General features: G+C 38.9%; 3 protein-coding genes across 3 annotated transcripts in view; 1 reads left to right on the forward strand and 2 right to left on the reverse strand.

Moving 5' to 3' along the window:
- Positions 1–3946, reverse strand: part of LOC140952646 (BCAS3 microtubule associated cell migration factor-like) — a 27767-nt gene extending 23821 nt beyond the window's left edge. Inside the window, exon 1 of the transcript XR_012167373.1 lies at positions 3600–3946. The gene's annotated coding sequence lies outside the window, so the exon portion shown is untranslated. The remainder of the gene's footprint in view (positions 1–3599) is intronic.
- LOC140953229 (serine/threonine-protein kinase TNNI3K-like) lies at positions 3614–6649 on the reverse strand. The gene is made up of 2 exons (XM_073402728.1): positions 5870–6649; positions 3614–3904 (listed from the first exon to the last, which is right to left on the reverse strand). Exons 1-2 carry the CDS (start codon positions 6647–6649, stop codon positions 3614–3616), a joined length of 1071 nt encoding a protein of 356 aa, XP_073258829.1.
- A 6352-nt stretch (positions 6650–13001) lies between these two features.
- Positions 13002–17768, forward strand: LOC140952851 (uncharacterized). The gene is made up of 8 exons (XM_073402303.1): positions 13002–13113; positions 13577–13672; positions 13956–14094; positions 14454–14547; positions 14842–15007; positions 15409–15553; positions 16361–16612; positions 16934–17768. The coding sequence occupies exons 2-8, from the start codon at positions 13581–13583 to the stop codon at positions 17411–17413; spliced, it is 1368 nt and encodes a 455-aa protein (XP_073258404.1). The 5' UTR covers positions 13002–13113; positions 13577–13580; the 3' UTR covers positions 17414–17768.
- The last annotated feature ends 4598 nt before the right edge of the window (positions 17769–22366 follow it).

The following is a 22366-nucleotide window of genomic DNA, read 5'->3' on the forward strand; positions in this document are numbered from 1 at the left end:
TGATCAACGCGTTACAATTCGATTGGTTAAAAGACTTTTCCTTTATGGTGAAAATACAATACTTCCTATTTCGGTTCCTGGACTTTTAGAAAAACTCATGTTGTAACTCAAGCTTAATGAATAGAGCACAACAGTTGTTCTTGAAATGTAAAATAGTCGTCGACTAACAAAGAGGCACGTACAGAAGTACACGTGTTCTATTGAAATTACATCTCAGATGTTCCAATATTTGTGCACATGTCACTGCCTGCTATTTTGCATTTGAATTATACACATATTTCAGTGGCGGAGTTTCGAAAGACACAAAAAGCCAAAACTAGATTTGCTGAGTAGGCAGAATTGCTACAATGACGCTCTAATGAAACTGAGATCCGTTCTAAAGATAATATTGAAATATCGGCGGTGACACTTACTTGTTCAGTGGTACTTACTCAGTGGTATTTACTCTGAAAACTTAGCTTCATACAAAAACTAGTAAACTGGTCCAGTACAATTTCCTGGCGAATTTTGGAAGATCAACGAGGCCTCTTAACAGCGCTAGTTCAAGGTATTTTTGATGATTTTGCATCGTTTCCGTTGAATCATGGCCGATAGTCAGTAAAACAATAAAAGCCAAAAAAATAAGCAAAATTTATAGGACGCATTTTTTATCAGTATGGTTGTAGCAAATTTTTTATTCCTCTGGTTCACATGACGTCATCAAAATTCAAAACTAAATATGAATTATCTGTATTCCTTTGAGTTTATACTTTCATCAATTATTAGAGCAGCTTAAAACTGATATCTATATAGTTTTGTGATAGAGCACGGCTTGAATTTCTAAGGTTTTTGCGTGACCCCGTATTTACATGGCGGAAGAGATCTAGACAGCTGTCATGTGGGCGTGGGCAAAAAGTGACCTATTTGGATTATGCTATCATATAATATCGATTATACTAGAAAAAGTGTTTCTTTACTGTTTATGAGTTTTTCAAGAGATGAATTCACGCTTTTGTAGCGCCTATCTGGGTGGACATCAAAGCAGGGTCATAAAAAAGATTTTCCTGAACAAACAACATCTCGAAAACAGCCCTTTTTTCGGTCTGTATACCAGATTTCTGTAAGTGAAAGTCATCTTAGCGCTCCCTCGACCTGTAAAGCTCCTTCTGCTGGAGGCAAGTGTGAAAAATGCGCTCCAAATAAAACTTTGTATTTTTAAAATCCTTTGTTAATCGACCTTAATCGGGTTTCTTTCCCGTCTGAATGGAATTTCGACCCCGATATCAACTGAACACAATCAAACGAGTGGAAATGAGCCTATACATCACTTTCTTTACCCTTTTCCTTCACAAGGTGTCTGAAAACTCAGTTCTCTTCTCTATGGTATATTAAACCTCGGTAAAGCTCCTGCTTATTAAAAACCAGCGGGGATTTTGAAAGCGGTGTTTACTGTTTGACCCACTTCGATCAGAAAATTACAGTCAATTACGTTATGACTCATTAACTGTTTAACTGTTTATTACCTGAAATCTCCAAAACCGCCAGTGCATCTGAATGAATCTTGCATTCGCCTTATCTTCCTTTAGAAGCGGAAACCGATTCAGTATTTCCCCGTTTTGTTCGTTTTGTTCAAGAAACGGAGAAAACGAAGCCATCATGCAACTTCGCGGAAGTTTTATGGACCTTGTGACCTTTCGATTCTCGGAATTTCAGTCACGTTAACACCACAGTGGAGGAGCACCCTTGCTTCAACATTCTTACACAACCCATTAAAAATAAAAAACAACTAATGCCCGAGATCGATGGACATATTTGTTGGCAGCAAAATGAGTCATGGAGAAGCACTAGCTATTTCAATCCTGGTCATGCAGCTTTCGTCAAGGTCTTTGCCTTATTTTTGACGCATGCTTAAGGTGTCGTAGGTTGCGTTTTGAACCGCAGTAACGTTTATTTTTCTGATACGTAGAAGTGGCAATATCTTGCCCCAGAGATAACCATGTGACGGTAAAGCCATAAAAAAGGGAAATTTAAAAGCGGTGGCCGCTGGGGGAGGACGCCCAGGAGAGAGCTTGATTATTTAAATTCAGGATAAAACTTGAAACCTAACAAAGTAAAGACCTCAGTCCTGCTATTTAAAAATCATGAGAAAACTGTGATCTCATGAAAGGATCCTTCTACATAAAGTACACCGATAACATCATCAAAAATACAAATTTTGACTCCACTACACAACATCAAGAGACAAAATGTAAAGGCAAATAAGTTCATTTTGGCACGGCTTGGCGAGAACCAACCCTGCAAAGTACGTATGTAATAGCAATAGGTGAATACCTAATGTACAACACTCGTAAACTACTACTAGCTTTCACAAAAAGAAAGAACTGCTACAACTGGTCGATCTCGACCTGAATCCCAAGGTTGGCTTAGTGCCACTTAGATCGCCAGTTAGGTTAGGGAAACTTAATGGTGATGCGGGCGTGAGTGTGTGCAGGCCTCTCAGCAGCTGCTTCCACGTGTGGTTATGTTTTTTAAAATTCCTTTTTTATTCATTTTACTGGGCTCCTGACATGTACATGTATGTTTAGTCAGCTTTGGTAGTATAGTTATAGTCAAGTGAAATGCGCAATTGATCATGCATTATAATGTTATTTTGCGCGATATTAATTAATAAATATTATCATTATTATGTAAGTAACACTCCCACCGGTTCCGGCAGTACCATAGCTTTTGAAACTAATCCCTTTAGGTCCTATACACACATTAGTCCGTTCACACTAATTTGTGCGTTCTTACTGTACTAAGAACAATCCAATATGTGACTCGTTTTTTGCCTGATAGTTTAAAGGTCTTTATCACTACCTCAATCATATCTACGCGGTCTTTAAGATGGCTGCTGAACCCGGAGGGGGCTACTCTCATATGTGGGCTAGATAGATATGTGCCACCCGATAGGGTAGGGTTTTTTTGGGTCTCCATCCCTAATAGGGTATCATTTTTGCCCTTGATGGTTTTGTGTTCTCGGTATGCTCCTTAGATGGGCTACCGATATTGTATCAGCTAAAATTTAAATGCTTAAATGCCCAGCTACACAAGAAACAAATGATCTGTTAAAACTAAACTTTACCTTAGAGTAGTAGGAAAGCGATTTAAGGACGATTTGTGTTTCCTTTAAATTTTTAGTTTTCTTTTTTTTCTTCAAATTGAGTCTCGTTTTTCAGGTTTGGGCCTTAAATAAGATATCAGCTTTCGTTTTCTTCTCATCCTTAAGTAGGGTCAAGGTTTAAGAACCTGGGCGGCACACACTTATCCGAAATCCATGGGAGTACCCCACGGCGGGGGCGTGTGGGGGGCTGCGGAAGAAGTAACATAGTTATTCGCCGTAAAATCGACATCACTCAACATCACCTATGTTTTCATAAGTGTAGAATTAAATGGCTTTCGCAACTTGGGCCGTTGTTGGGCACTTTTAAGCTTCTGAAAACAGGTGTGATATTGATTGTTAAGAGTAATTTTGGTAGGCCTCATATGAGTACATGCACCAAGCAGAAAATCGAAAAAATTCAGCTTGGTTGGACGATGAATAGAAATTAGAATAATCAGAATATTAATTTAGTACTTACTATGATTATTATGTTTAACAGTCAACAATGGTCAATCCATCCCCACCGATAGCCTCCCATGCACTAGAAATTCTTCGTGATTCAGGCCCCTGCAGTTGGTGAGTATTGGACATGGATGCCTGCAATTCGTCTATAACCTCGTCCATACTGGGCCTCCCTCGAGGAAGTATGAGTACACATCGTCTCACGAGTCTTCGATAGTTGAGGTTTTTTATCTCGTCTATTTGCCTGTCACGATCGTCCGGAGCTGGTTGATCTCTGATGCACATCTCACATAAGAGAACACCAAAACTGAAAACATCAACCTATTAAAAAAATTGAGAAAACCATTAGTCGAGTACAGCATTCGTTTAAGATCTTCGTAAGTTTACTCAGTGGCTTTTATCCATGTACGGAATATCATTGCTTAACTACTTCTTGATACTTATCTTACAAATCGTGAATAGGGAGCAGAGAAAGAGAAAGCTTTTCTGGCGGAACTTCAAAGGTTCTGAAGACAGAAATTTCAGTGCTACTGGATCATACTGGAATTCGTCACGGTAACAGAATCCACTATCTTTTACGCTTTCAATCATTACCATCTAATTAGACGATGTTAGCCGTTTACCTCGAGTAGCATAAGATTGTTTTCTTGTTTGTATTTTTCGACTTGCAGACGTCTCCAATTTCCTTGGGTTCCCTTTTGTATAAGAAAAACGATATAAAAGAATTCTGTTCGAAGGCTACCTCTTTACACAAATGAAAGATACGGAGTACTGCCGCCAGTTAAATTCAGAAATTAGAGAGTTGTTTCTTTGTTTAGTGGTCTTTTTGTGATGCCGGACTTCTCATAAGTAAAACCGCCCCCATTTCATGGCGCTGAAAATGTATCCTAGCTAAGTAGCAGGCGCCGCCTGCTGCTTCGTACCTAAGCGCCTAAGGGAACATGGGAGAGTTACACGTTTACCTCGATAACCCATTTCTCAGATGTCACGCAATATTTGCAATTATCCGTCTAAAACACCGCTTTAGGTCGATTAATGATGTCGACTTTAGAAAACTGCGAACTTTCATGAGGATTTGTCGTAAACTGATAGAGATATGGGGCCTGCAACTTAGGGGATTTTTTACATTGAAATTTATGGCCTTCCCCCAATCCATTCATTTCCTTGTAAACATTAATTTGCCTGTATTTACTGATTCTATCAATTTTCAGTATAAGTTTGGGACGAATCCTTGTGAAATTTCGCATTTTTGCTGAATTCGGTATGAAAAATCTATCTATGGTGGTGGTTTTTTGAATGAATAAAAAATACGAAAGTTGCAATTTTGGGTGACATCTACGAAACGGGCTATCGGGGAGCAGTCAGCCAAAAAGTAAGACACGCGTCCACTTCTCCGCTCTTCTCCTCGCATTTATCATTCTTCACTTCAACAACCGCTCATAGTAATGGTATTTCTGTAACAAAAGTACCACTGCAAAGCTTGGGAAAGTTAATGAGCGTGCCCTTCGTTTTGTCTTTAATGAAAATCTGATTTACTAAATAGAATAGGTTAACCATCACTTGTGAATTAACGCCTCGCTAAAATAGCATGTACAGTTTTCAGTGTCATTAACAATGAATATGCACCAAAGATCTGATGGAACATAGAAGCAATAGATACGACTTCAGGGGCAATGATATTTTAAAGCGGCCAATGATCGCTCTTCAACATACGGCCTGAAATCGTGGCGGTTTACAGCGCCAAAACTATGGAATTCAATATACAACTATACAATATAGAGCTCATATAGAACTATACAATCTTTCAAGTCTTTTAAAAATAGTATTAGAAAACTGGACTTGTCAGGTTTACTAGACTATAATCTACTACTTCTACTACCAGTCTATCGCATTGTGAATAGTTTTAGCCTTATCTTATTTGTGAAATTTCTTAGTCTTATGTAAATAGTTTTTATATTTTATCTTTTCAATAAGTTATTTTATATATATTTTAGTTCTAATTGTCTATTCATTTTTAATATCTTATTTTAATGTGCAATACCTGTAAATTAGCTAGTGAGTTTTCTCACAAATAGCTAAGCCTATTTTGCACAAGCAATAAGCTTGAATTGACTTGACTTCCAAAGGTACCTTGCACACTTCGAACTTGCGCTTGATCCACAACGCGATTGAATAGAAGGCTGTAACAGGTGCATTTGCATATCTTCCTCTATCGCACGTATCGCTTATCTCGCGCCCCATATTTCTCATGTGCCTGCTAAGCAGCTACGTAAATGAAGTACTCACCTTGCAGCTTATCGGTGTCAGCGGGTCTGGATTCAAGAATTCGGGTGCGCAGTAGTTTGCAGCCCCAGCGTAATTGATATTGGCCCGAAACACAAAATTGACTGTGCCGTAATCAGACACTTTGGCTCTCCATTGGTGACCATCTCGCCATAGCAACACATTACCACTACTGATGTCGTGATGATTGATAGGTTGTGGTTGCTGATGCAGATAATTCAGTGCTTTAGCCACATCCAGAGAAATAATAGTTATTTCTCTTTCGCATAGGGGTGGTTCGTCTTGATTGTATAGCCTGGTCCTCAGACTACATTCCATGATCTCCGTTATTATCACTAGTCTTTCATCAGTTGTTGCACCAATGAATTGCAACAGGCAAGGATGGCGGCATCTCGAAGCCATTTCAGCCTCTCGCATGAACGCTTCTATATGACGATTGGACATAATATCCGGGTACATTTCTTTGACAGCGACATCGTGCCCTCGAAATTTCCCACGGTAAACAGATGCCCACGCCCCTTCCCCAAGTTTCTGGTCGCTTCTTATTTCAATTTCATTCCGATTGATAACCCAGTCACGGTCTCTTTGTTGCAAATTGTTTGTTCGATCTAACTGACCGCTTCTTCCACTTTGTCCTCTCCACCTTGTTAATTCTTCGTCTCTTAAACTTAATTCTTTTTCCATTTCTATAATCCGATTTAAATAATCCCTTTCCATGGCCGCCGCGCGTAGTTCTCGTTGAGTTACTCGCCGGTCTCTTGAAGACGTAAAGCACTGTCCCATTGTAGTTGAAGTCCCTTACGCAGTCTTTGACTTTCGTTTTTAATTTTTCTTTTGTATTGACCTTGATTTAACAGATACACACACGCACAAAAAAAATTTAAAAACTTAAAAAGATAGGTAAGGGTTATCGGCCAGGCCCCAGTTGTTCAAATGGTGGATAACTCTGCGTGGTGGATTGCGCTATCTATCTTTTGAACACCCGGCGCCTGAAGGGAAGGGTCATAACTCCAAATTGAAGGCTAGCTGAGAACCAATCAGATTCGATAGTTTTGTTATTGACACAATTTTAACGACGGGCGTACAATTTTCAATGTTCCGCTTCACCCTTCGTTCCGTTACTAGGCAACAGAGTAAAGCCAGACACAACATAGACTTCCAGCTTATTTTGTCAAAAATTCTAGAAAAAAAATTACGATATGAAATAGGTAAGGTTATTGACTAGGAAAAATAGCGTAGGCACATCTCAGTATCTTGGTCAAACAGCATAATCTCATTGGAAAAGGTATTTTTCCCGAAATAAAGACATGGGCACTTTTTTCGAACTATTAAATTTTGCACTGCTAATTAATAGTCAGATGAATGATGATGCAATAAAGTACTGAATTCATTTGAGAGAGAAATCTCTACCAAAAAAATCGAATTGCAAGCAAGTCTGCATAATGTTGAAAAGCAAATGATTTAGTCTCAGATAACTTCAGGAAATTAGAATCCCTCTGACATACGTCTGAACAGCTAGGATCGGTTATTTAAACGAAGTCTAACTTAGGCCGCGGTTTAAGAAATTATTAGATCTCCAGATCTATTTCTTAGTAGGTTAATTTAGGAAAATAAGTGCCTTTCTAGTCTACGCTGAAAATGGTTTTGTTCTAATCGCTGAAAATGGCTTAGAACGCAGTTTTGGCGGGCTAAACTCCGTTTAAATAACTGGTCCCAAGTGTCTGCTGATGCATGGCAGGCCAAATAAAAAACACTCTTTAACAGCGGTGTATTCTTGCTGGGATCAACTGGAGACGATCAGAGTCAACAGTATGTATTAGAATTTCCATTTGCCTTTGCTCGAGTGGATGAGATGAATATACTGCACAGATCGGTTATCGAGAACCGACTGCAGTGAAACCTCTAGTCCCGGAATAAAAAAGACAGTAATCAGGTATTTTCTCCACACAAACTTCAAAGAAATAAACAACTCAATCATCCGGAATCAACTCACCAGTCTTCTCTAAAGTGTGTTAAATCTGCTGCCTAAGAAATGTCAATTAATGTCAATGTGAATGGTAATTCCCAGCAGCCGAGTCAGAGCCTCCTAGCAAGTTAGCTCTTCTTTTTAAAATTTAATTTCCTGACTTACCTTTAAAGGTCTGTGAATCGATGTTGGACCCGGAAAAACGACTGCCTGTTAAGTTCCGAGGGGGTTTCCCTCTTAAAAATATCGTGAATACCGTGACGTATATGTCTCCCTCAACAGGGTCCTGATTTTAAGACTTCTTTCAGTCTTAAACGACTAATCATGTACTCTACGTTTCCTGGGACGTACGAAAGTTTCGCAAGAATCAGCAGCGAATTGAATTTCAGTTTCAAAGTGCATCTGAAACCAGGTTCACATTTTAATGCTGTGGCGGCACATTATCGGTTAACCACCCACAGACCTTCCTGAGTATCCACCCACCCCGGAGTATAGCTTGTCAAATCGGACTTTGGTTTCGTGTTGCGTCATTCTTTAATCTATTTTCAACTCATCGGTCAATTAGTTGTTTATGGGATAAAGGACTACAATAATGAGTGCCTTGAGGGCATTTTAAATTTCATTAAGTTGTGATGCATTTGCCTTGGATAGACAACGGTAATGTTCAATTAGCTTTTAACTTCAATGTAACTTGTTCTAGCGATCACGCTGGCGGGAAATTTTACGTTGCAATCTCCCTGGTCTGAATACTAACCCGCTAATGTCGAATGAAAACATTAACGATCACATTTTTTCTGCGATTTGGGTTTTCCTTCGGCCTATAAAGCTCATTCTGCTGTGAAAAACTCGCTTTCTTTTCCGTCTGAATGGAATTTCGACTCCAATATCAACTGACCCGACTAGTTCAATCGATAAGAACCGATATCGGAAAACCGTTCGATAAATCGATAACTATCAATAATATCAAATTTAATTGTTATAGATTTATCGATCAATCGATAGAAATCGATACTCACAACTATTGCTGCTCATTTAAGTTATTGAATTTATCGATTTATCGATTTTATCGTTTTCATTAAGGACCGTGTATTGTTGACACTTATAAATGCAAAATACCGGTTCTTCCGAGACAGCGTTTTTAAAAAAACAAGCTTTGTTTTTGCCGATGCGTTTAATAAGGGGCTTACATCTGTTTTATCTGGGCGTCTTAAGACCTTCTTGCTCGCTCATAGCCCGGGATGGTACGTCCACTGTACCGTCGTACAATGTCTTAACGGCGTTTAACTTGAATAGTTTCTAAGTAAAATGCAAGAAGAAGTTGTTACGTTTTGTTTCTCCGCTGAATCATGTTAAGTATAATACCGATCATGTTACGTATTTGTTCAATATTTGATTTATGTAATAAATCTTTAAAGTCATCCTACGAGAGTAATTTTTTGTTAGACTCGTTTTCGGGAAGTTCTTATGCTTCGCTTCCCTTAACTACGTGGAAACGTATTGCGCCAATAAATTTGACAAGTTCGATAAAATCGATAACAATAATTTAAAAATCGATAATTATCGATTACTCACAACGTATCCCTCTATCGATTTTTATCGATTTCCGATACAATTAACTAATTTTTATCGATTTTATCAATTGTCATCGATTATCGGTTTTATCGATTGAACTAGTCGGGCAACTGAACACAATCAAACCAGTGGAAAATGAGCCTACATTTTGTTAACCCTTTTCCTTCGCAAGTTGTCTCGAAACTCAGTTGTCTTCTCTAAGGTATACCGTAAATTCCGAAAATAAGCCCCTCCAAATATAAGCCCCCCAAACTCGTAACGCAAAAAACCCTCCGTTAAATCGCCCCTAGGAAATTGCCCTCAAATACAAAGTAAAACAAGGCAAAAACGGTAAATTTCCTGCCATCTATAAGGCTAACCAAATCAGTTTGAAACGCAAATTTCCCTCCGTAGATAAGCCCCTCCAAAAATAAGCCTCTCAGAAAGGGCCTTTGGAAAATATAAACCCCGGGGCTTATTTTCGCAATTTTACGGCATTTTAAAAACTTTCCTAAATCTTCTGCTTGTTAATAACCAGCGGGTTTTTTTCAAAGCGGCGTTTACTGTTTGGCCCACCTCAAGGAGATTATTGCTGTTATACTCATTCATGAAACTTACCTGAAAATCCTAAAATTGCCAGCACATTTGACTGAATCTTGCGTTTGCCTTAATTCCCTTTAAAATCGGACACCAATTCAGTATTTCCCCGTTTTGGTTTTGTTGTGGATGACACCCGCGCGACTGCAAAGAAACGCGAAAGACGAAATCAATTTCGCGGAAGTTTTATGGACCTTGTGACCTTTCGATTCTAGGAATTTCAGTCACGTTAACACCACAGTGAAGGACCACCCTTGCTTCAGCATTCTTACTCAACACATTATGAAACAATTAATGCCCGAGATCGATGGACCCATTTGCCGGCAGTAAAAAGAGTCAGGAAAGGCGGTCATTCAGGTTCGATCAAGGGCTTCGTTACCAGGACGCGTAAAAGAGAGGCAGATTAACTTCAGGGTAAAAAGAGACCTGAGTCTTATTATTCAAAACTGAAAATTGTGATCCAAAGAAAGGATCCCATCAATATAACCGATAAGATCATATTCGAATTTTAAGATATTTAGCAAATCTACAAACGCCTTTTCTGATCCCATTTCTAACATAGGGATGGAGTGAATTCTACCACGCTGGTGTGAGTATTTACAAAGCTCTAAATCAGCTATTTCCACGTAAAGTTGGTCACTCCCCCATCTACTCAGAATTACAATTCCGTCTTCTGAAAATAATCCCTTCAGTCCTATACATACATTGTTCCAGTCACACTAATTTGCGCGTTGTTCAAACATGATAAAAATCAAAGGACTAACTGGGCCAACTCGTTTTTATGGCCTGGAAAAAAAAATAAGCATCTGTATGTCGCACATAGGAATAACGTTTAATTGATAAATTTCACTTTCCCTATCATAATAAGTTCCAAATGGTAAATTTTTTCTACAGTAAAAACCTCTACAAATGATTAGTTTAGTATTTAATTCTATAGTGCCAATTTGTTTATTGTTGTTACCTAGAATTTATTATAAGGAGGCAGGAAATGGGGAGCCTTCACATTTCGAGACGCCACCTCTGGTTTCCCCGAGAAATGACGTCTGAAAAACCACAGGTAGCCCAAGCTCGAAATATGAGCATCGGCGAGCATCGGCATTGTTGCATAACATTCAAAATATAAGGATTTGTATGGGAAAAAAACCTATCGCCTCTGTAACCTACGAAAATGAAAGAATTTCAATAAAAAACAGCTTACCTTACTTAAAATGTGTGTTACATCTCTCCTGTGTGGTCCACGGGCCGATTTATGGCCGTTTTATGGGTTTTTATGTAAACGGTTTTCTCTCTATATAAAGGTTTACCAAGGTTGGGCACTCCAGCGAAGCGGCTCGACTGATCCACCGAAGGAAAACGGCCGTAAATTCGCTCCAGCTGCTCCAATCGCCTCCAAATTCCGCCTAGGTAACACACGATAGTTCTCCTTTCCATTCGTTACCTTGCTTCAACACGCCTTTGCACCGAGAGCGAATCAAAGGTCGCCAATCTCTGCAAACCTTCCCGATTGAAGCCATCGACAGAGGCTCGGGATGAGCTCCGCGTTACCCAAACCGTTGAAAGATAGCTTAGCGACCCGGCCTGAGATTCAAATTACTCACACTCGGGGTGGGAGACAGTCTCTTGCTCCCGTTGACATCAATACCCTTGGGCCCGACCTTAAGGGCCCGACCCTCGCAAAGGCTAACTTGCAAGCATTGTTCTCATTGACCAATCGGAGCTCAAACTGGCGAAATTTGATTGAGAAGTGTCAAATTTCCTCTTTCAAAACAAAGTACGGAATCGTCACGGTATGTAGCTTTGAAAAAGCATGTCTTCATTGCAGCGATGCGAAATCGATGGTTTAACGAACGAAGCGCAGTATCCGACAAAGAAGGAAAGCAAGCAGTCTCATTGCTCGACGGAATGGAAATTGTGGTGAGTATAAATCCGCATTCACCCACTAGAGCAACTATTGCTTCTCGCGAGGAAATAGCCCATCCACTGCACCTCTTCATTTTTTCAATACTTTCTTTCTCAAACATTATATTCCTCAATGCACAAACATAAGATGTGTTTATTATTTAGCGTTCCATAAATTCCCTAGCTGATTTCATCGTTTTCGTAGGATTTTGGGAAATTACGAATACGCCGAAGATGGACTGGTGTTCGTGAATGACATCTTGAAACATTCAAGTGAAGAAAAAGAAAATTTTAACAAAGACTTAACACGCTGTACTCTGGGTTGCTTGATGAAAGAGTTATTTTCCGAACAAGTACGTCTTGTACAACGAGGGCCGAAAGTTAATAAACAACGCGCATACTTAAATCTACAGCGCATTCAAAGAACTGACAGGGTTTCAACCTCCCTCAGCACTTCTTCTTTACTGCTGCCAAATGGCTGGCATGCCATTAAAGATGGATCCGACCAAATCAGTTTTATCCGCCACGAAAGCTGGGAGTTCAGCAATCAGAGAGGCATAATTGAACTTAGAGTGACACAGAATACCCCTTCGAACATTACCCTCAAGGTGAATTCGCACGAGTGCAGTGTTGACCTCAAAAAAGATCTAGGTGTCGAGCAGCTATTTAACAAGATGTCGTTTGACAGGCAAATTCTACTTGCCATACAATTTATCGAGAGCTCGAAGGTTTGTCTTGGATTTCCCGTAAAAGAATCGGAAAGAGTTTTGACTATGGTGCCCCACCGCACTGGCGTTTTAGAAAGCATGACAGATGGGCTCCAAGGGAAAAAGGTTTTCGCTCAGAATTGTCTGGTGTTAACATCTAGTCCATCGAATACATGCCAAAATTGTTTACGAGTGCAGTCAGCAGATAAAAAGTGCAGAAAGCGAAAGGCGAACAAGGAAATCCTCAGTCCCTATTGCAATAAAAGATTCCTGACCAAAGAGGAAGTTGAGTACCAACTAAAAAGGGAACAAATGGCTAAACGAAACGCGGAAAAAAGAGAAGTTTTTTGGCGAGAGAAATTTGAAAATGAGGCCGTACTTATTGATGAGGAGGATCAACAGGATTTGCTTCAAATGGCCGGTTCAGTAAAAGAAAATAATCTCCCTGAAAATTTGCAATGCTTGTGGCAGCAGCAACAAAAAATCCTCAAAGCCAAGAGCAAGAACGGCTACCGATGGCACCCAAAGTAAGTTCAAATAACAGACTGCTCAAATAAATTACTTGATAATTGTGCCAATAACAAAATGATTGAATGTGATTGCTTCTTTACAGCCCATATATATTTATATTTAATTTTGCTACGATTTGACCTGTCCGTTAATACCAGGAGCATGTAATCGGACAGGTCAATTCTGACAGTTGTATGAAAATCTAGTGGCAAATGTCACTAGCTGATAAAAATTTAACTACATAGCACATGACAACCAATCAAAATCAATGAATAAAATAGTGCCCCTTCAAGCTTTTCCGCTTAGACTGGAAAAGAAAAACTGATTAAAGTAACTGGTAATAAGACTTTGTGTCATACAATTCATGACTGGAGTGTTGATCAATCCAAGCCAACTGATTTACTTTACAGCTTAACTGCTCATCTATTCTGGAAGCTAATCATGGTGTCTATTTTACTGACAACTTTCTTCATTTTATAGGATCATGCAGTTGTGTATACAATTATATTGTAAAAACCCTCATGTGCTGGACCCTCTTCGCAACTTCATCCGCTTGCCAAGTAATCGAACAATCAGGTTGGTTGATAAATGTTGAAAAAAATTTCTGATCAAAGAGAAACAGATCATCAAACTGGAGACAAAAACTGAAAAAGAGAAATACTGAAAAAGGATGAATGAGACTAAAATCAAATCTTACTACAGACTGTGTTAAAAATTAAAACAAAGTAGATCAGAGGAATGATGACAATGTTGAGAATTATTGTATCTTGCCTACCAATAACCTATTAATAGTTAATCTTTAATATATTAACAACTTCCATTTCTTCAAATTAACTAATAATTATATATTTGCATACAGGTATCACAAGAACAAACGAGAGCAAAAGCCAGGCTGGAACAGGGAGATTGTTGAGTGGTGCAAACAGGCAGCAGAAGACAAAAATTTGAAAGACTGTGACTACTGGGGTGGCCTTGTCATTGACGAGATGAAGGTTGAGGTAAGCAGGCTCATTTATATGGTGATGGTTAACTCAGATTTGCAATAACAAACATGACTCTACAAACCCTGTTTCTTGTGAAATTTTTGCCTATCATTAATCAAAAAGGTAACTTTTTCATATTTTGACTGTCTCAACTCTCATTAGATGTGATTTGAAAAATTCTCACTACCATCAAGCCTCGTCCCTCACTTGGCACCTTAACACACTGATCTACACAAACACACACACACATAAAACCTCCCTCTCAAAAAAGTACAGTAGCTTTGTAAACCTTTTAAGCATAACATAGAAATACTCCTTTGAATATATTATAAACAATCTGAAACATGGTCTTATCTGTTATCCACCTGTAACAGGAAAATCTGGAAATGGTTGTGAAAGGAGGAAAGCACCGTCTTGTTGGTTATGTTGATCTTGGTCCCTTACATGATGATATGCGTGCCTTAGAAGGTAGACACTGTTGCCCATGGCTTTTATGGAAAACTATTTGCACCCTTTGCATGTTTTCTGAAATTGAGTCATCCATTTTTATTTTCATTTCCCTACAAGTGAGTCACATTTTTTGGTGCTTTGTATTTCTCCCTTAAATGTTATTCTCCTGTGTCTGAAACTCATTATCACACCAAAAATAAAGAGAACAAGCTTGACATAACAAGTTCTTATAAACCTTGTGCAACATTCTGCATTTACAATAAATGGCATTTACACATATTTATATAATTTATGTGTATTACATATCATTAGGTAAGAAGGAATTCACACTGGCATCCCATGTCTTACAGTTCCTCTTTGTCAGCGACTGTGGTTTTAGATTCCCAGTAGCACAATTCCCAAGCCATGACTGCACTCCCAGTGATCTTTTCTTTCAGTTTTGGAAAGGTGTACGGATGATGAAAGAATACTCTTTTACGTAAGTCAAATAAAATAATATTAAAACTATAGTCATTAGCTGCCCCTGAGTTACCTCAAATGCAAATAAATTTGAAACTGTAAACACTGATTTCTCACAAGTTAAAAAAAATTTTTAATCAATCACAAATCACTTGCAAAATTACTGTCAAAAGCAGCACTGCTTTGTATTGATTCATCAATTACAAAAAATTCAAGTAATCTATCCTTATGTATATCTAAAATCAGTCTATGTAACTGTTTTGTACAATGGCATAACACTAAGCCAAGTTGCCCTCTGTCTTCATGAATCAAAAGGATATCCACATTATCTTGCGTAACACAGAATACTGAATATTTGTTACTAAAATTCTGAGTAAAGAAATCCTTTAAAAAAAAACATTTGTTTTCTTCTGCTAACAGCATTTACTGGACCATTCTTGATGGTGCTGATGTGAATAGGAAATTCATCCAAATGCACTTCCCTGACTACGAACCAGTGGAAAAGAAATTTGTGGCTTTCAACATGCACACAGGCAGACCAATGGTATTCATGGTGGATTGCAAGGTAAATTCTAAATTAAGTGTCACATAAATTTCTGCTAAACCTACAGGAACATTTTTCCTTACTAAACTAACAGGTGACCGGCAGTTACAGTTCAAATGATCTACACAAGGACAGCATACCCCACACGACAACCCCAACCTACTTGGAAGGTCTCTTTTAAGTCTTTATGTTTCACACTGTAATTGAATGCAACCACCTCCAATTACACCCCCTCCCCCCTCCTGTACATCAATGAAACATACGTGCACCTGACATCAAAGGATGTTTAAGACGATGTTACGCTCCCAAACAGTATTTCCAATATTATTCCTAAAGTGGCATACTGTCCTTTCTGTTATACATGAAGGGGAGGGGGCAGTAATGTTGAACATCATTAAACAATGTACAATAATCATTAATATTTACAATGTCTTCTGAGGGCAATTCCCTCTATGCCCTTTACACTTAATGGCCCATGTTCCCCCAAATGGGCTTTGCACGCTTCTGTTTTTGGTTTGAAACGCTTCTTTTGTCAAATTCAGTGTTTTGATTGGGCAGAGTGTTTGCCTTTTTCTCACTTGACCTAAGCATGATTCCATACACAATGAAGACAGCAATTTTCAACTAAACGAAATCATTTTTCTGGAGAACAGGGCCTTCCACACCCGCTCAGGTGAACATAAGCCTTTAAAGTTGGAGCCTGTGAAAATGCTCCTGCAGTAATATAATTATCCAAGTGTATAACACAGTGTAGTATTTGTTACTTACAAGTGTACACGTATACTGACTAACTGTTGAATGAAATTTTTTTTTTTTTTTTTTTTGCAGCATAATTTCAAAAAAATAAGAAACAATATTGAAAAGAGTAACGAAGCAGGGAAGCCAAGATGCCTAACAGTAGCTGGGAAAAGAATCCTCTGGAAACATCTTATAGACGCATACAAGTTTGACCAATCATTGACATCTATCCATATTCATGAGAAGCTGAAAGAGGAACACTTTCAACTGGATCCAGCACTACGAATGCGCAATCATCTTGCAGAGGATGTCCTGGACAAGAGGATGCATTTCCTAATAAAAGTAATAGATACCTTTAAACATTGTTACATAACAGATTTTAAGAATACCTCACTAATTTATTTTAAATATTTGCAAAAGTTACTGCTAACCTAATAGGGACCATTGCCCTGTTAGTCAAAGGAAGGTAACTTATTAACCTCTTGTAAACAAGGCTTTTAGAAAATACATGCTGCTGGCAAAATTAAGCCAGATGACCATGTTAGAAAGTTACATGTTCCACATCTGGGGCAGTGCACTAGTGCACATCATCAAAATAAGTGCACCTGCCATTTTCTGACTTAAAGTGTTTAGTTGCTTATTCTTTGTTTTGCCCCTTTGCAGGCCTACCAACGACATTTGACAAATAATGGAAAGGATGGCAGTGCACTTGATGCAACAATACAAATGATAGACCACACAAGTTTGGTAATTGAATTTTTTAGTACAAGTAGGGAAGCAGTTATGAGTAAAGATGATTCAAGAATAAGAAATCTGGATGGTTTCATACAGTTCTTCTCTGATTGGAAAGAGGAGGCAACACCTAAACAGTTCATTTCCAGTAAGCTTTGGTTTGATCTCCAATCAATGGTCCATGGTTTTAAATCAGTTGTAAATATCAAGTTGACAAAATTCCCTAACTCTGTAATCAGACAGTGGCTTGTTAATCAAGATGGAGTGGAGAACCACTTTTGTCAAACTAGGTCATGCAATGGTTCTAACAACAACCCAACATACAGGTTGCAACAATCATCACAGAACACTATAAGATTTGGACAAGAAGGAATAAGCTCAAAGTGTAATGCTGGTATCTCCAGAACCTAGACTAGTACACATGTACATGTAAATGACTGATGTCTTCTTTTCCTTGTTGTTAAATGTGTTAACTGCAAAAATTTATATTTTTAAGGCTGCAATAGGTTTCTAGTGTTTATGCATGAAGCAATGCATCTCATGCACAGCATGGGAAAGAAAGGAGAAAGTAATTCCCTTGAAGGAATATTTTTCATGTAAATGTTACCGGTCAATTTTGATTTAACATAGGCTGATTTTCAATTTCCCTTGTTTCCTTGCCCTAATTCATGAATAATTAGGGCAAGGAAACACAGGAGATTGAGACTCAATCTAGGTTAAAAAAAATTTAACCTGTAACATAGATATCAAAATCTTAATAAAACTTACCAAGAATTATTGACGTCTTAGTTTAACCTTGTAATTCTTAGCATAACTCTGCCATCAACGACATCAGCCTGAGCACTCAGATTATGCAGGTGATGTGGGTGGGGCATAGCAGTGAGACTACTATTATTTTTCAAAAGTTCAACCAATTCTTTGGCTAGGTCTTGCTTGTTATAGGTTGACCTGACCCGGATTCCATAAGCCTTGCAAAGCTTTACCAACTGCACCTTGTTGTAAACTCTTTTGACACCTGCGATGCCATGTTTTTCAACAAACACACATACCCGCTGGTGGCTGTGCTGCTTGCCAGTGGACCTGTCCTCCAACATTGTAGCAAACTTGGGGTGGTCATTCCTTTCAGTTGCAACTTGTTTTCTTTGAAGTACACGTTTCCGGTGTTCAGCAGTTTTCTTTAGCTTATATCCACGACGAAAATCCCTTAGGAATTGACAAGTAGCCATCTTCATGTATCTCGAGATGACATCTTTGAGAAGTTGTCTCACTAAAACCTGTTTAAGAAAGCCATAGAACACGTGTAAACTAGCTGCCAGATCTATTTCTAGACCATTGTAATGTTAGGAAGTTACAATTTAGCAAATTTAGACAGTGTCAGTTAAGTTTTCAGTGTTAATACTATCTCAGAGGGAAGATAAAAGGAGACCTGCCACACCATAATTAAGTGATAGTAAGTACTGCAGTAAGTAAATTGTGATCCACTCTCACTGTAACTTACCGTCACATCAGGTTATACACCACAATATGAGTTATATAAAAAATGGAGCTTTTTAGTTTTCTTATGCATTCCTGAAGAGTGATGAGTGTCCAACCTATTGATTAGTGAACATGAACTAATAATTCTGACCACCATTTGAAAAAAGATTTCTAAAATATGTCAGAAAATGGCAAATAATATTAGCACTCAGGAAGTATGACTTCTTAGATGACCATACCTCTTTGTCTGCCCCAAGGTCTTCGAAAGCACCTCTCCAGGCATCCCAAAGGATTTCATCACACTGAATCTTTTCGATTACCACATCCAAGAAGTCACTTCTATTCCCTGGCACCAATCTGTCTCTGTTCATCTCCGCCACTGATTTCCTCTATTCTTTTAAAACAGCAAAATGTTTGGTCTGATATGTGAAGTAGGCCACGCTCTCTGAACTGTCTGTCCTCAGTGACTTCCAGGGACTCAGAAAACCTGGTGTTATCCTTTAACCATGAGTACTGAACAATCACATTGTCTTCCAACAGTGCACACTTTGTATGTGCAATCAAAACACTCTGACGCGTAGTTGTTGATTGAGAATACAAGTTTTGACGAATAAACCTGCGACAACGCTCCAGCTCCTTTCTAATGGCCCAACCCCCAACATGTCTTAATTTTGCAAGTCCTTCGGGTGGCATGTCTGATACATTGAAACTACATGGTTGTGAACGATGCATAGTGGTAACTTTACTAGCAATGTGATGGACAAAAAACTCAAATGTATCCATGCAGAGATCAGAGCCAATAGATATATGGGCCTCGGTGAGCTCTCGTACATCAAATAAGGAGCGCAGTTCTTTGCGATACTCCACTGACCCAATTACATCAAGGTACAATTTATGAGTCATGTCAGTCAAGTGTTTCCGTAATATGACAGTTTCTTCATGATTAGTTGCCAGGTAATCGCCCATTATCTGGAAGATTCTCAACCACAAGATTTTTGATACCAGCTTCAATTGATGTAAACGATTGGACAAAACATTTTGAATGGCTGCATTCCTCTCAGTACAGAACTGGTTTTTTTCTTCTGGGACCCTTTGTTTTTGAAGCAATTTGACAATGTCATAGTGTTCAGGTGGCTGACTAAATTGGTTTTCACTGTTGTCCAGCTCAAGGAACACAGTGCCCAGATCAACTATAAGCTCATCCCCTTCTTTCTCAAAGTATGATGATACCAGACCATCGGGGTATGCGTCTACAGGTAGTACTTCGGGTGCGTCCCCATCCTCTTCTCCAAAGTCCTCTCCTATGTCACCAACCTTGAACAATGCTCTGTCCAACTGCTGGTTTATACAACATGTCAAATCAGGCCGCATCTCCTCACTGCATTTGCAAACCTCCAAAGCATCAGGTGGAGGCTTTAAGAGCTGTTTTCCATTAAACCGGCAGATCTGCAGATCTTCCACTTTGCGGACCCTTGAAACAGCAACATACAGTAATCCGGGAACAAATTCCTTAGAGCAATGCACCACAACACCTGGCAGGGTTAGTCCCTGGGTTTTATGACATGTGCAAGCAAAAAACAAAACCAATGGATATTGAGTGCGGCTTCCAACTACCTGGCCAGCGCGATTCCTCTTGGACCATGTCTCCCTCTTCAGCAGCACCCTACCATAACCCTCAACCTCCACTTCTAATCTGTCACCCTTTATCCCAATAAATAAACCACTTGTTCCATTTTTGATTTTCTCGGAAACATTCCACACAACCATTACCTTGACCCCAGGTTTGAGGAGAAGTTTTACATCTGCTGGGCAACTTATCCCTGTGACATCTCCCTCATCAAGCGCATCAAACCTGACCAGCTCACCAGGCATTTGAAATAGAGATTCTTGATTATGAAGCTGGACTGAAAGTTTTGTAAAGTAAATATGTATTGCCTCCCCTTCAATGGGCCTATTTAAGGAGTTTAATAGGGCCTCTGTTTCTGCACTGCATTCTCCAAGGCGAAGATCCTTCAGTGCATTAAGGAACGTCTGGTCGCTTAAGCTCTGCCTGATCACAGTTCTGAGTTCAAATCTATGGGTTATCACCTTTTTGAACAATTCTGCGCGAAACATAAATTCCCCATCATCGAACGTACCTGGGACTGGCCTCAACTGCAAAAATTCCCCAACAACAATAAGCTGCTTGGATACAAAAGGCTTATCAGCTTCATCTCCTTCTGCTAAAGTGTGGTGGATTGCATTCACCAACTGGAAGATCCTTTTACTCGACATACCTGCCTCATCCCATATTATTGTGTCCACCTCCTTTATTCTTCCAACCACATGAGGCATTGCAACGGCCCTTGCAACCACCATCTCAGCCGGCATATCTGCAGTTTGTAGGGCATATTGTGAGTGGACAGTAGATGATTTTACACCATCCCCATAAACAGAAGAAGAAATACCACTTGAACAAACAACAACAACTCTCCGCCCGCAACGCCGCAATTCACGTACCAACCCTTCTACAACAAACGATTTTCCGGTTCCAGCCTGTCCGGAGAGGAGCAAGTTGTGTCCTGCAAGAGCAGTTTCGAGAACTTTTCTTTGTTCATCTGTAAGACTAAGAAAACAAATGGCACTTGTATCGTATAAAAAGAAATAATGACTGATCTGAAAACTTATGCACGATAGCAAGTGTGAATTTTTTGTTTCCGAACATGATGTTCAAACAACCTAGAGGAAATTAAACTAGTTGTATTATCAGCAGCAATGAAGCAAAAAACAAACGGATTTTTAAGAGTACGGCGGCTAGTGTGATCTAAAAAGCTACATTGAATTGTGGCGTGATAAAAGTCACAAAGGAATCTTTACACGAAATTGACAACCCTCTTTCAGGAAACTTTACAGCAACTCACAAACATAGGCCAGATCGACGTTTGTTGTTTTAACAAACAAACGTCGAGGCTAAAATTCAGAATAACCGCCCAAATCCCGACTTGAGGTAAAGAACACGAGTTTCATGAATTCATTTCAACTCACATGTGAGAATATTCGCTTTCAGTCGCCCTCATAAAAAGCGACAAAAAACCAACCAAGAATCCATTCGTTTATTCCCGTATAAAAGCTTAAATCAAAACATACTGGGCTATTAAATGTCACATAACTAAGTACAGAAATGAAAAAAAAAAAAGGCTTGATTTCTACACAATTTTCGATTAGGAAAAGCCTGTTTTTAGAGCACGCTTTACGGCAGTAATGTGACAACAACAAAACAGCATGGCTTGTTTCATTTGTTTGGGTTACCATCCATCTAATCAAAATATCTTCAACAATGTGTGTACTGCCAACCGTTTTTCGATGGCCTGGGAAAAGGGAATACAAGTGCCATTTCCATTTTTCGTTTTCGCATGACATTGAAAAACAGATTTGAATTTTGCTTTTTGTTTTTCGTTTTCGACTAGATTTGAAAAACGGTTTTGAACTTCGTATTTCGTTTTCGCATCTCTTTGAAAAACGGATATGAATTTCAGTTTTCGTTTTTCGTTTTCGCATCACTTTGAAAAACGGATATGAATTTCGTTTTTCCTTTTTCGTTTTCGCATTACTTTGAAAAACGGATTTGAATTTCGTTTCTCGTTTTCTTATCACTTTGAAAAACAGATCTGAATTTCGTTTGTCATTTTTGCACAATCATTTGAAGCCCCGGCCACCCCCTCGGAAAGTGTCTTTCTTGTCGTCATTTCCAGGATACAACAAATTACTACATCATAAGTTATTAAACAATTGGTCCACTTGAAAGGGGAAAAATAAGACGCCTCTAGTTAACTTCTCCTATAAGTGGCACAAAACATGTGTTCGAGACTTAAATGAAACGGGACTCAGCTAAGACACTCCTTATATGCT

The sequence above is a fragment of the Porites lutea genome, chromosome 11, assembly GCF_958299795.1.
Source record: "Porites lutea chromosome 11, jaPorLute2.1, whole genome shotgun sequence".
In the NCBI taxonomy this organism is placed as follows: domain Eukaryota; kingdom Metazoa; phylum Cnidaria; class Anthozoa; order Scleractinia; family Poritidae; genus Porites; species Porites lutea.